General features: G+C 55.9%; 1 protein-coding gene across 1 annotated transcript in view; it reads right to left on the reverse strand.

Moving 5' to 3' along the window:
• Positions 1-443: 443 nt before the first annotated feature.
• LOC133359934 (zinc finger protein 709-like) overlaps positions 444-12,851 on the reverse strand; it is a 14,862-nt gene continuing 2,454 nt past the window's right edge. Inside the window, exons 3-6 of the mRNA XM_061578496.1 lie at positions 11,619-12,809; positions 3,450-3,635; positions 768-2,042; positions 444-629 (exon numbers count right to left, since the gene is read on the reverse strand). Coding sequence (XP_061434480.1) covers positions 444-629; positions 768-2,042; positions 3,450-3,635; positions 11,619-12,809 — 2,838 coding nt within the window. The remainder of the gene's footprint in view (positions 630-767; positions 2,043-3,449; positions 3,636-11,618; positions 12,810-12,851) is intronic.

Raw genomic sequence — 12,851 nt, forward strand, 5'->3', positions numbered from 1 at the left:
TGCTGTACCCTTTTTCATTTCGGTGGTGATCCCAGCCACTATTGCGAATGAGACTCCTCTATCCTGGCCTCTTGAGCTCTCACCCCGGGTTGCACAAAAGAAAACTTCATTTTGGCAGCACGCCAACGGATCTTTTGAACCGACGGATCGACGCAACGGCCGCCCGCCAGAGGTCGCAAACGGGTTTTGATTCCTTACCCCCCGTACCCGTACCCGGCCGCACCAGGGTCGCAAATGGGTACCCGTACCTGTACCCGTTCCCTACCCGTACCCTACCCGAAATGAGCGACAAACGGTTACTCACCAGTGACTCACAGCCTACCCGTACCCGTACCCGGCCGCACCAGAGTCGCAAACGGCTACCCGTACCTGGCCGGGTACGGGTAGCCGGGTATCGGGTAGGGTACGGGTATCGGATACCCGGTTGCGACCTCTGCCGCCCGCTACTCCTGTGCACGTCCCACGCCCTCCAATTCGGTGCCAGTCGAGGGAAGGGACACCTCCTCCTCGCCAGGGCCGATCACCCGGCGGTCCGCGCCGAGGGCGAATTTCTCGTCGTCGCGACGCTCCGTCTTCACGGCCAGCAGCAGCTCTTCCCCGTCGCTGCGGGGACTACCGTCCACGCGCTCCTGCTTCACGGCCGACAAGAGGAAGGTTGGATATCCCTCCTCTTCCTCCGCCTCCTCCTCTTCCTCCTCCTCCTCCTCTTCCTCCTCCTCTTCCTCCTCCTCCTCCTCTTCCTCCTCCTCCTCGCTCCCAGGATTCACCCCCAGCCATGCGTCTCCCTCAGCAGCGACGTCTTCATCTTCGCGTTCCTCCTTGACGACGAGCGACACCGCCGCCGGCGGTGGCGGCGACCCGGCGTCGCTCCCCCCCGACGGCGCAGCCTCCCTCCCCGGCGCGGCGCGCCCGCCGGAACCCTCCTCTCCGGGGGCGCGGCCCGGAACGCCGGACAGCCCCTTCCCGCGCCGGGGCCTCGCCTCCCCGCGGTGAGTCCTCCGGTGGCTGTGCAGCGTCCCCGACTGCGTGAAGCGCTTCCCGCACAGCGCGCACTTGTAGGGCCGCTCGCCCTCGTGCGTCCTGCGGTGGACGTGCAGCGTCCCCGATTGCGAGAACGACTTGCCGCACTTCTCGCACCGGTACGGCTTCTCGCCCGTGTGCGTCCGCCGGTGCCTCCGCAGGTCGCCCGCCTTGGCGAAGCTCTTCCCGCAAGCCGGGCAGCCGTGGGGCCGGGCCCCCGTGTGCACACTGCGGTGGCTCTGCAGGGCCCCCCACTGCGCGAACGCACGTCCGCACTCGTCGCACGCGTACGGCCTCTCGCCCGTGTGCGTGCGCCCGTGCACGTGCAGCTCCCCCGCCGTGGCGAAGGCTCGGCCGCACTCGGCGCACGAGTGCGGCCTCTCGCCGGCGTGCGTCCTACGGTGCCGCGCGAGGTTTCCCGGCCGGGCGAAGGCGCCGCCGCACACGGTGCACACGTGCGGCCTGTCGCCCGTGTGAGTGCTCCGGTGGCTGTAGAGGCCGCCGAACTGCGAGAAGCCCTTGCCGCAGACGCCGCAGCGGTAGGGCTTCTCGCCGGTGTGCGTGCGCCCGTGTATCCGCAGGTCGCCCGAGTGCTTGAAGGCCCGGCCGCACACGGAGCACGCGAAGGGCTTTTCGCCCGTGTGCACCCGGCGGTGGCGGTGGAGGCCGCCCGAGCGAGAGAACGTCTTGCCGCAAGCGTCGCAGCTGTAGGGCTTCTCGCCCGTGTGAGTCCTTCCGTGGATTTCGAGGTGAGCCGGCAGGCGGAAGGACTTGCCGCAGAGGGCGCACGCGTGCGGCTTGTCGTCGCTGTGCGTGCTGCGGTGCCGGCAGAGGGCCGTCGTGTCGGCGAAGGCCTTGCCGCACACCGGGCAGCCGTAGGGCTTTTCGCCGGTGTGCGTGCGCCGGTGGACGGTGAGGCGGCTGCGCTTGTCCGTGCTGTACGGGCACTCGTCGCAGCGGTGCATGGCGGCGTCGAGTCTCCCGCCACGCCGGGGTCGTCTTCTACCGTGCGCCTTCGGTGAGTAGGTGGGTGAGTAGGTGGGTGAGTAGGTGGGTGAATAGGTGGGTGAGTAGGGGGGTGGGGAGGATTAGTAGGTGGATGGGTGACTAGGTGGGTGAGTAGGTGGGTGAGTAGGTGGATGAGAAGGGTGAGTAGGGGGGTGGGTGGGTAGGTGGGTGAGTAGGTGGATGAGTAGGTAGGTGAGAAGGTGGGTGAGAAGGGTGAGTAGGGGGGTGGGTGGGTAGGTGAGAAGAAGGGTGGGTGGGTAGGAGGATGAGTAGGTGGATGGGTGACTAGGTGGGTGAGTATGTGGGTGAGTAGGTGGTTGAATAGGTGGGTGAGAAGAAGGGTGAGTAGGGGGGTGGGTGGGTAGGTGGATGGGTGACTAGGTGGGTGAGTAGGTGGGTGAGAAGAAGGGTGAGTGGGTAGGAGGATGAGTAGGTGGATGGGTGACTAAATGGGTGACTAGGTGGGTGAGTAGATGGGTGAGTAGGTGGGTGAGAAGAAGGGTGAGTGGGGAGGAGGATGAGTAGGTGGATGGGTGACTAGGTGGGCGAGTAGATGGATGAGTAGGTGGGTGAGCAGATAGGTGAGTAGGTGGGTGAGAAGGTGGGTGAGAAGGGTGAGTAGGGGGGTGGGTAGGTGAGAAGAAGGGTGGGTGGGTAGGAGGATGAGTAGGTGGATGGGTGACTAGGTGGGTGAGTAGGTGGATGAGTAGGTGGGTGAGCAGTTAGGTGAGTGGATGGGTGAGTAGGTGGGTGAGTAGGTGGGTGAGTAGGTGGGTGAGTAGGTGGATGAGTAGGTGGGTGAGAAGAAGGGTGAATAGGGGGGTGGGTGGAAGGAGGATTAGTAGGTGGATGGGTGACTAGGTGGGTGAGTAGGTGGATGAGTAGGTGGATGGGTGACTAGGTGGGTGAGTAGGTGGGTGACTAGGTGGGTGAGTAGGTGGATGAGTAGGTGGGTGAGCAGATAGGTGAGTAGGTGGGTGAGTAGGTGGGTGAGTAGGTGGATGAGTAGGTGGGTGAGAAGAAGGGTGAATAGGGGGGTGGGTGGGGAGGAGGATTAGTAGGTGGATGGGTGACTAGGTGGGTGAGTAGGTGGGTGAGTAGGTGGGTGAGTAGGTCGGTGAGTAGGGGGGTGCGTGGGTAAAAGGATGAGTAGGTGGATGGGTGACTAGGTGGGTGAGTAGGTGGGTGAGAAGAAGGGTGAGTGGGTAGGAGAATGAGTAGGTGGATGGGTGACTAGGTGGGCGAGTAGATGGATGAGTAGGTGGGTGAGCAGATAGGCGAGTAGGCGGGCGATTAGTTGGGTGAGCGAGTGAGCCGGCGAGCGAGCGAGCGGGTCACTTCCTTCATCTCACTCCCCGCATCTCATTCCTTCGCGATCTTCTCTGCCACCCTCATCCCGCGGCCTCTCCGTGCGCGCTAACGGCGCTCTCGGACGCGGCCGTCGCGCGATCGGCGGCGGTCGCCGTCATTGCTGCCTCGTGTCGCCCAGCGACGCGGATCTGGGAGCCCAGCGAACGAGGTTCTCGGCTCGTCGCCTGGCGCCCTCCCCAGAAGGCCGTGCGGCCGGCTGGCGGGTCGCGCGCCTTTGCGAGGCACGTGCAGCCAGGCTGCGGTCGTCCGAGGTTGGATGTTGAGGCCCAGGACTGGTCCGGTGGGGGCGATGGAGATCGTCGCAACAACCTCGACCGCTCCCCTGCGTCGTCGCGACGGAAGCACACGCGAGTGAGAGAGTGAGTGAGTGTGTGAGAGCGTGAGTGAGAGTGAGTGAGTGTGTGTGTGAGAGCGTGAGTGAGAGAGTGTGAGTGAGTGTGTGAGTGTGTGAGAGCGTGAGTGAGGGTGAGTGAGTGAGTCTGTGAGAGCGTGAGTGTGTGAGTGTGTGAGAGCGTGAGTGAGAGAGTGTGAGTGAGTGTGTGAGTGTGTGAGAGCGTGAGTGAGGGTGAGTGAGGGTGAGTGAGTCTGTGAGAGCGTGAGTGTGTGAGTGTGTGAGAGCGTGAGTGAGAGTGTGAGTGAGTGAGTCTGTGAGGCGTGAGTGAGTGTGAGTGAGTGTGTGAGTGTGTGAGAGCGTGAGTGAGGGTGAGTGAGTGAGTCTGTGAGAGCGTGAGTGTGTGAGTGTGTGAGAGCGTGAGTGAGAGAGTGTGAGTGAGTGTGTGAGTGTGTGAGAGCGTGAGTGAGGGTGAGTGAGTGAGTCTGTGAGAGTGTGAGTGAGTGTGTGTGTGAGAGCGTGAGTGAGAGAGTGTGAGTGAGTGTGTGAGTGTGTGAGAGCGTGAGTGAGGGTGAGTGAGTGAGTCTGTGAGAGTGTGAGTGAGTGTGTGTGTGAGAGCGTGAGTGAGAGAGTGTGAGTGAGTGTGTGAGTGTGTGAGAGCGTGAGTGAGGGTGAGTGAGGGTGAGTGAGTCTGTGAGAGCGTGAGTGAGTGTGAGTGAGTGAGTCTGTGAGAGCGTGAGTGTGTGAGTGTGTGAGAGCGTGAGTGAGAGAGCTTGAGTGAGTGAGTCTGTGAGAGCGTGAGTGAGTGTGAGTGAGTGTGTGAGTGTGTGAGAGCGTGAGTGAGGGTGAGTGAGTGAGTCTGTGAGAGCGTGAGTGTGTGAGTGTGTGAGAGCGTGAGTGAGAGAGCTTGAGTGAGTGAGTCTGTGAGAGCGTGAGTGAGTGTGAGTGAGTGTGTGAGTGTGTGAGAGCGTGAGTGAGGGTGAGTGAGTGAGTCTGTGAGAGCGTGAGTGTGTGAGTGTGTGAGAGCGTGAGTGAGAGTGAGTGAGTGAGTGTGTGTGTGAGAGCGTGAGTGAGAGAGTGTGAGTGAGTGTGTGAGTGTGTGAGAGCGTGAGTGTGTGAGTGTGTGAGAGCGTGAGTGAGAGTGTGAGTGAGTGAGTCTGTGAGAGCGTGAGTGAGAGAGTGTGAGTGAGTGTATGAGAGCGTGAGTGAGAGCGTGAGTGAGGGTGAGTGAGTGTGTGAGAGCGTGAGTGAGTGAGTGTGTGAGAGCGTGAGTGAGTGTGTGAGAGCGTGAGTGAGTATGCAAGTCTGTGAGAGCGTGAGTGAGTGAGTCTGTGAGAGCGTGAGTGAGAGTGAGTGAGTGTGTGAGTGAGTGTGAGAGCGTGAGTGAGAGTGAGTGAGTGTGTGAGTGAGTGTGAGAGCGTGAGTGAGAGTGAGTGAGTGTGTGAGTGAGTGTGAGAGCGTGAGTGAGTGAGAGTGAGTGTGAGAACGTGAGTGAGAGAGAGTGTGAGTGAGTGTGAGAGCATGAGTGAGAGTAAGTGTGTGAGTCTGCGCGACGCGTGGAAATCTCGGCCGTGGAATTGCTCGCGGATACTTTCACGACGTCCGGTGGTCCGGGCACCTATGTAGACACGGAAACAAACCAAGACAGAGATTCCCCCCGTTTAGCCTTAACAGACCGTAGGGGAGTAGGAGCACCTATGAAGGCCGACACGGCACGCGAGGGGGTGGGTGGCCAGCACCACGCCCGGGCCTGCCTTGCCTCCCCCAGTGTCGATGTTTTTCACGCACCGGGCACTCGTTTGAGGCTGAGTCGCCCTGGGGGAGGCCCAGGACCGGTTCAGATAATTGTCACCGGTCATATTGGCCGTGAGTGGGAATCGAACTCGGGTCGCCGGGTTCGTAGCGCGGCGTAGCGCTGACCGCTACACGCACAAAGTAGCCGGCATCGGACTAAACATCAACCAATGCTGAGAAATTGCTCTTGCATATTACTCAATTTCATTTGGGATTATACATCAGCAGCATTGCCCCAGAATACTGCCACGGTGGCTAGGAGATGTTGACTCGCTCGCCTGGTGTGCAGGAGGTCGTGGGTTTGATCCCGACCCCTGACGATGCCTGCTGCTGCTGCTGTATATTTGGAGTCTGCGTCTCTCTCTCATCATTATCACGGTGGCTAGGAGATGTTGACTACCTCGCCTGGTACGCAGGAGGTCGTGGGTTTGATCCCGACCCTGACGATGCCTGCTGCTGCTGTATATTTGGAGTCTGTGTCTCTCTCTCATCATCATCATCACGGTGGCTAGGAAATGTTGACTACCTCGCCTGGTACGCAGGAGGTTGTGGGTTTGATCCCGACCCCTGACGATGCCTGCTGCTGCTGTATAATTGGAGTCTGCGTCTCTCTCTCATCATCATCACGGTGGCTAGGAGATGTTGACTACCTTGCCTGGTGTGCAGGAGGTCGTGGGTTCGATCCTGCCCCTGACGATGCCTGCTGCTGCTGTATATTTGGAGTCTGCGTCCCTCTCTAATCATCATCTGTGTGTGTGTCTGTGTGTGTCTGTGTGTGTGTGTCTCTGTGTGTGTCTCTGTGTGTGTGTCTGTGTGTGTCTCTGTGTGTGTGTCTGTGTGTGTGTCTGTCTGTGTGTCTGTGTGCGTGTCTGTGTGTGTGTCTGTCTGTGTGTGTCTGTGTGTTTGTGGTGTGTGTCTGTGTGTTTGTGGTGTGTGTCTGTGTGTGTCTGTGTGGTGTGTGTTTCTGTCTCTGTGTGTCTGTCTCTGTGTGTGTGTCTGTGTGTGTGTCTGTCTGTGTGTCTGTGTGTGTTTGTGTGTGTGTCTGTGTGGTGTGTGTCTGTGTGTGTGTCTGTCTGTGTCTGCGTCAGTGTGTGTCTGTGTGTGTCTCTGTGTGTATGTGTGTGTGTCTGTGTGTGTGTCTCTGTGTGTCAGTGTGTGTCTGTGTATGTCTGTGTGTGTCTCTGTGTGTCTGTATGTGTGTCTGTGTGTGTCTGTGTGTGTATCTGTATGTGTGTGTGTCTGTGTGTGTGTGTCTCTGTGTCTCTGTCTGTGTGTCTCTGTGTGTCTGTCTGTGTGTGTGTCTGTGTGTGTGTCTGTCTGTGTGTCTCTGTGTGGTGTGTGTGTCTCTGTGTGTCTGTGTGTGTGTGTCTCTGTGTGTCTGTCTGTGTGTGTGTCTGTGTGTGTGTCTGTGTGTGTGCGTCTGCGTGTGTGTCTGTGTCTGTCTGTGTGTGTCAGTGTGTCTGTCTGTGTGTGTCAGTGTGTGTCTGTGTGTGTCTGTGTGTCAGTGTGTGTCTGTGTGTGTGTCTGTGTGTGTCTGTGTGTGTGTCTGTCTGTGTGTGCCTGGGTATTTTGTACCATCGGACACTCCACCCCCACAACTCCCAATTGGTGATGGGGCAGTTGTGGAGAGAGTGGAGAGTTTCCCATACCTGGGCAGTGTGCTCATGACCGGCTCCAGTCTATCAGCAGAGGTCTCACTCCGAATCAGTCGAGCGGCAATATCTTTTCATCGGTTGCGTAACGCTGTGTGGAAGCTACCTGGTCTGTCGCTCCGCACGAAGCTTCAGGTCTTCTCGGCCACGGTCATTCCCTCCCTTCTCTACGCTTGCGAGACGTGGACCCCCCTGGTGGAGCATCTTCGCCGGTTGGAAACATTTAGGCTGGCCTGCCTACGATCCATCCTGGGTTTAACCAGCAGGCTGGATTGTGTGAGGAGCTCACAAATCCTTGAAAGATCTGGGCAAAGTCCCATCAGTGAGCTCCTCCGGCAGGCAAGGCTGCGTTGGCTGGGTCATGTAGCCCGCATGCCCAGCCACCGCATGCCCAAACAGCTTTTGTTCGGCCGGATCGAGGGGGCTAGACGGGCGCGGCACGGGCTGGAGAAGAGATGGAGTGATGTGGTACAGGAGGACGTGGAGCTGAGTGGACTTGCCGATGACTGGTACCAGCGGTGTCAAGATCGGCCTCAGTGGAGGAGGCTCGTGAAGGACGCTACTGGGCAGTTGGAGGCAGTCGCCCTCCAGCAACAACGGAGGGCGGAGGAGCGACGCTCACAACAACGAGCGGAGCGCCGGGTGGCTAAAGCACAGCAAGTTGGCACAGTAGGGGGCACAGGTGGTGCATCAGCCAGTCATCTCGGTCATCTCGGTCAGTCGACCAGTGGCACCTGCTGGGTCTGCCCCGTGACCTCCTGCCAGCGGGCTTTCGACACTTCACGTGGCCTCAAGGTGCACTTGGCCTGGCACAAGCATCGTGGTGACGTCACCGCCACTTAGTGGCGAATGGCGGTTGTTGTTGTTGTGTCTGTGTGTGTGCGTCTGCGTGTGTGTCTGTGTCTGTGTGTCAGTGTGTGTCTGCGTGTGTCTGTGTGTGTGTCTGTGTGTGTCTGTGTGTGTGTCTGTGTGTGTGTGTCTGTGTGTGTGTCTGTGTGTGTGTCTGTGTGTGTCTGTGTGTGTGTCTGTGTGTCAGTGTGTGTGTCTGTGTGTATGTGTCTGTGTGTATGTGTCTGTGTGTATGTGTCTGTGTGTGTGTCTGTGTGTGTCTGTGTGTGTGTGTCTGTGTGTGTGTGTCTGTGTCTGTGTGTCTGTGTGTGTGTCTGTGTGTGTGTCTGTGTGTGTGTCTGTGTGTCTGTGTGTGTCTGTGTGTGTCTGTGTGTGTCTGTGTGTGTGTCTGTGTGTGTCTGTGTGTGTGTCTGTGTGTGTGTCTGTGTGTGTGTCTGTGTGTGTGTCTGTGTGTCTGTGTGTGTGTCTGTGTGTGTGTCTGTGTGTGTGTGTCTGTGTGTGTCTGTGTGTGTGTGTCTGTGTGTGTGTGTCTGTGTGTGTGTCTGTGTGTGTGTGTCTGTGTCTGTGTGTGTCTGTGTGTGTGTCTGTGTGTGTGTCTGTGTGTGTGTGTCTGTGTGTGTGTGTCTGTGTGTGTGTGTGTGTCTGTGTGTGTGTGTGTGTCTGTGTGTGTGTGTCTCTGTGTCTCCGCGTCTCTCACTGTTTCCCAAGACGCGACGCCGCCAGCTCCACTGCCGTCCCCGCGTGACGTCAGAGGCGCGATACACAAATGTCGTCATCGACGCGGCTACCTTGTACAGCTATTACGTCATAAGTTGCCTCTCAAAAATTTGACCGAAACGTCGCCTATTTTTTTATGCGAAGAAGGCCCATTGCCCGAAACGTCGCCTATTATCTACTATTATCTTTTAATCTCACCGAATGATGTGTGTTTATTTTTAAAACGGCCCTGAATCGTTTTCTAAAGTGACGTCATGTAGATGACTCGAAACAAGGGCGACATGACGTCATTTAGCTGTGCAAAACACGAGCGCCATCTTGGCAAGGGGGCACATAGTCGACCCTGGGTCTCCCCTAGGTCGACTCAGCCTCAAATGAGTATCTGGTGTAGAGGTGGTGCGGGGTTAAAGGTCGCCAACACTGGGAAGACAAAGACGGCCGGGCGTGCCGGGTTTCAGCTCGGTGCATCCTAAAGCAACACTTGAACCGGTCCTGGCCCTCCCCTAGGTCGACTCAGCCTCAAATGAGTATCTGGTGTAGCGGTGATGTGGGGTTAAAGGTCACCAACATTGGGAAGACAAAGGCGGCCGGGTGTGGTGCTGACCACCCACCTCCGTTTGCCGCTCGCTTAACGGCACTTGTCCCCAACAGTATTTGAAGGCTACACAGGGCGATCTTTGCCTTTATGTCGACTGCGTTGGGTTTTGTGTTAAATATCTACAAAATATTCTCGGTTATTTCGGTAAAGTCATCACGTAGAAGGGAAATAATAAAATTAAAAAATATAAAACAATTAAATTATCACGACGTTTCGACCGCAACACAAGCAAATCGTCATCAGGTGTGAAATGAACACGGCAAGAAAATTTTCTCGCTGTGAGAATTTTATTGTTTTATATTTTTATTATTTTATTATTTCCCTTCTACGTGATGACTTTACCGAAAGAACCAAGAATATGAATCCCTGCAGCAGTCACGAAAGCTTTAAATCAAAAATATCTACACAATGTTTACGCACGAATCTTGTACAATGAGTCATTAAAAGAGGATCCCACCCACAGTGGGCTATGCAGATATGGGATTAGTCACATTTCCCATAAATATGCTAAATCCCTCTGTTGATATGCAAATTCTTTTGTCAAGGCTCCCTCTTCCTCTAACCCAGCTTAAATATACGCTGCCAAGCTTGGTGGTGTTCTTGGTTCTTTCGGTAAAGTCACGTAGAAGGGAAAGTAATAAAATAATAAAAATAAAACACATACAAATAATTCTCACGACGTTTCGGCTACAACGCAAGCAACCTGAAGACGGCTGCTTGCGTTGTAGCCGAAACGTCGTGAGAATTATTTTGTTGTGTTTTATTTTTATTATTTTATTACTTCCCTTCTACATGACTTTACCGAAAGAACCAAGAAGATGAATCCCTGCAGTCACGAAAGCTTTAAATCGAAATTTAAGCTTGGTGGTGTTCATTCAGACGCTGTCTTTCCGACAGCCCCTGTTCTTCACCTGAGGACGGCTGCTTGCGTTGTGGCCAAAACGTCGTGAGAATTGCATTTAATTGTTTATTTATTATTTTATTACTTCCCTTCTACGTGACTTTACCGAAAGAACCAAGACGATGAATCCCTGCTGCAGTCACGAAAGAAGCTTTAAATCGAAAAATATACAGGTTGCTTCAAAAACACGTTAACACTTCCGAGAATTTGCAACAAATACCATAAGGAGTGATGCCTCTGGGTTCTGGAGACCATCTGGAGAAGATTCCAGTCACGTGGTGACAATGAAGGCGAACACGTGGAGACTCACCTCCTTGGTTCTTTCGGTAAAGTCACGTAGAATGGAAATAATAAAACATAATAAAATAATTCTCACAATGTTTCGGCCACAACGCAAGCAGCCGTCCTCAGGTGGAGAGCAGGTCTATCGGGAAGACAGCGTCTGACAGACCTGCTCTCCACCTGAGGACGGCTGCTTGCGTTGTGGCCGAAACGTCGTGAGAATTATTTTATTATATTTTATTTTTATTTTATTACTTCCCTTCTACGTGACTTTACCTGTTGTTTGTTGCCAGAAAAAAAGGAGAAAACCTATTCTCATACTCGTGGTGTTTGTTATTGACATTCAGTGACTAGCGCAGAATCCCAATAACATCGCACCGTATGGGTTCAGATCAGGGGGGGGGGGGGGGCATTCCACCCAATCACGCCTCTCTAGGTATCTTCATCGTTTCCCACGTGGGTATTGAAGTGGCCCAGTGAGACTATGGAGTCGGTCGGCGAAACGCTGTCAAGCACTGCACCCACCATCTTCAAAAAGGCCGAATACTCTGAACTAATATTTGGTGCACAAGCACAGACAACAGTCAGTTTTCCTATCTGAGACCCAGCTGGGAGATTGTGAATACACCCACACCCACCCCGGGGCCTCTCGCCAGGGGTTACTCCGGAATAGGAGACCACCTCCGGTCGACAAGTTTGGTTCCAGTACCAATGCTGTATGTGGAAGTGAGGCCGACAATATCTAGTCAGTACCTTTCCACCTCCTCCACCAGCTCTGGCTCATTCCTCCCCAGTGACGTTGACATTCCACGTCCGAATAGCCAGTGTCCATCGCCAAGGCCCAGTCCGATTCCGAATGTGTTTTCTGCCTACACACATCGCGTCTGCAGATGACAGATCCGTGTTTGGAAAAACGCTACTCGGTTAATTCTGCCACGAGTGTCCTCTGGTGATTCCAGAGATATTTTATTTGACCATAATCCCCCACTCCTTGTCTCACATAAAGTGCAAGGACATCTAGCGAATTTCCAGACCACGCGGATTTGTACCCGTGTCACTGTCCTCCTGCTGCTGCCTAATGTTTGATGACGTTGCCTTCTGATCCTTGTGAGATCGCTCGTGTTGACGCAGGTTGTCCAGCTCCGTGAACGCCTCGCCGCACTCTGAACACAGCAGTGGCTTCTGCTCCTTGTGAGCCATCTCGTGCCGATGGAGGCTATCCAGCTCCGTGAACGCCTCGCCGCACTCTGAACACAGCAGTGGCTTCTTGTCCTTGTGAGTTCTCTCGTGCTGAAGCAGGCTGTCCAGTTCCGTGAATGCCTCACCACACTGTGAACACAGCAGTGGCTTCTGCTCCTTGTGAGACCTCTCGTGCCGACGCAGGCTGTCCAGTTCCGTGAATGCCTCACCACACTGTGAACACAGCAGTGGCTTCTGCTCCTTGTGAGACCTCTCGTGCCGACGCAGTCTGTCCAGCTCCGTGAACTCCTCGCCGCACTCTGAACACAGCAGTGGCTTCTGCTCCTTGTGAGACCGCTCGTGCTGACGCAGGCTGTCCAGCTCCTTGAATGCCTCGCCACACTCTGAACACAGCAGTGGCTTCTGCTCCGTGTCCTTGTGAGTCCTCTCGTGCCGACGCAGGCTGTCCAGTTCCATGAACGCCTCGCCGTACTCTGCACACAGCAGTGGCTTCTGCTCCTTGTCCTTGTGAGACCTTTCGTGCCGACGTAGTCTGTCCAGCTCCGTGAACTCCTCGCCGCAAGCGTGCGGCGCGTCGTCGGCGTGCGTCTTCTCGTGCGTACGGAGGTTGCTCAACATTGTGTACGACCTCTCGCATCGCTTGCACTTGTAGCCTTTCTTCTTACAAAGGTGAACCCTTTGGTGGCTGCACAGGTCCTTGGCGCGCGCGAACGCCTTGTCGCACGCGTCGCACTCGAACGGCTTCTCGCTCCGAACGCTCTCCGGGCTGGCGAAGACCTTGGCGCGCACGGGGCCCTCGTAGCTACTCTCGGAGGTGTGCGACTTCTCGTGCATTCTGAGGGAGCCGGAGTGCGTGAAAACCTTGCCGCACGTAGCGCACTTGTATGGCTTCTCGCCCGTGTGCATCCTCTCGTGGTTGCTGAGCGTGCGCCGGCAGTAGATGCTGTAGGAGCACCACCCACACTGGTAGTACTCCTCGGTCCGCCGTCCGTGCTGCTTCATGTGGTCCTGAAGCGCCGCGTGGCTGATGAGCACCCACTTGCACAGGGGGCACTGCAGCAGCTTCTTCTCGTCCGACATCGCGCCCTGCAAGCAGGGGCGGGCACAAGCGTGTCGACGTGTGTACGT

This window comes from Lethenteron reissneri, chromosome 66, assembly GCF_015708825.2.
Source record: "Lethenteron reissneri isolate LAM-NWPU_2019-01 chromosome 66, ASM1570882v1, whole genome shotgun sequence".
NCBI classification, from domain to species: Eukaryota; Metazoa; Chordata; class Hyperoartia; order Petromyzontiformes; family Petromyzontidae; genus Lethenteron; species Lethenteron reissneri.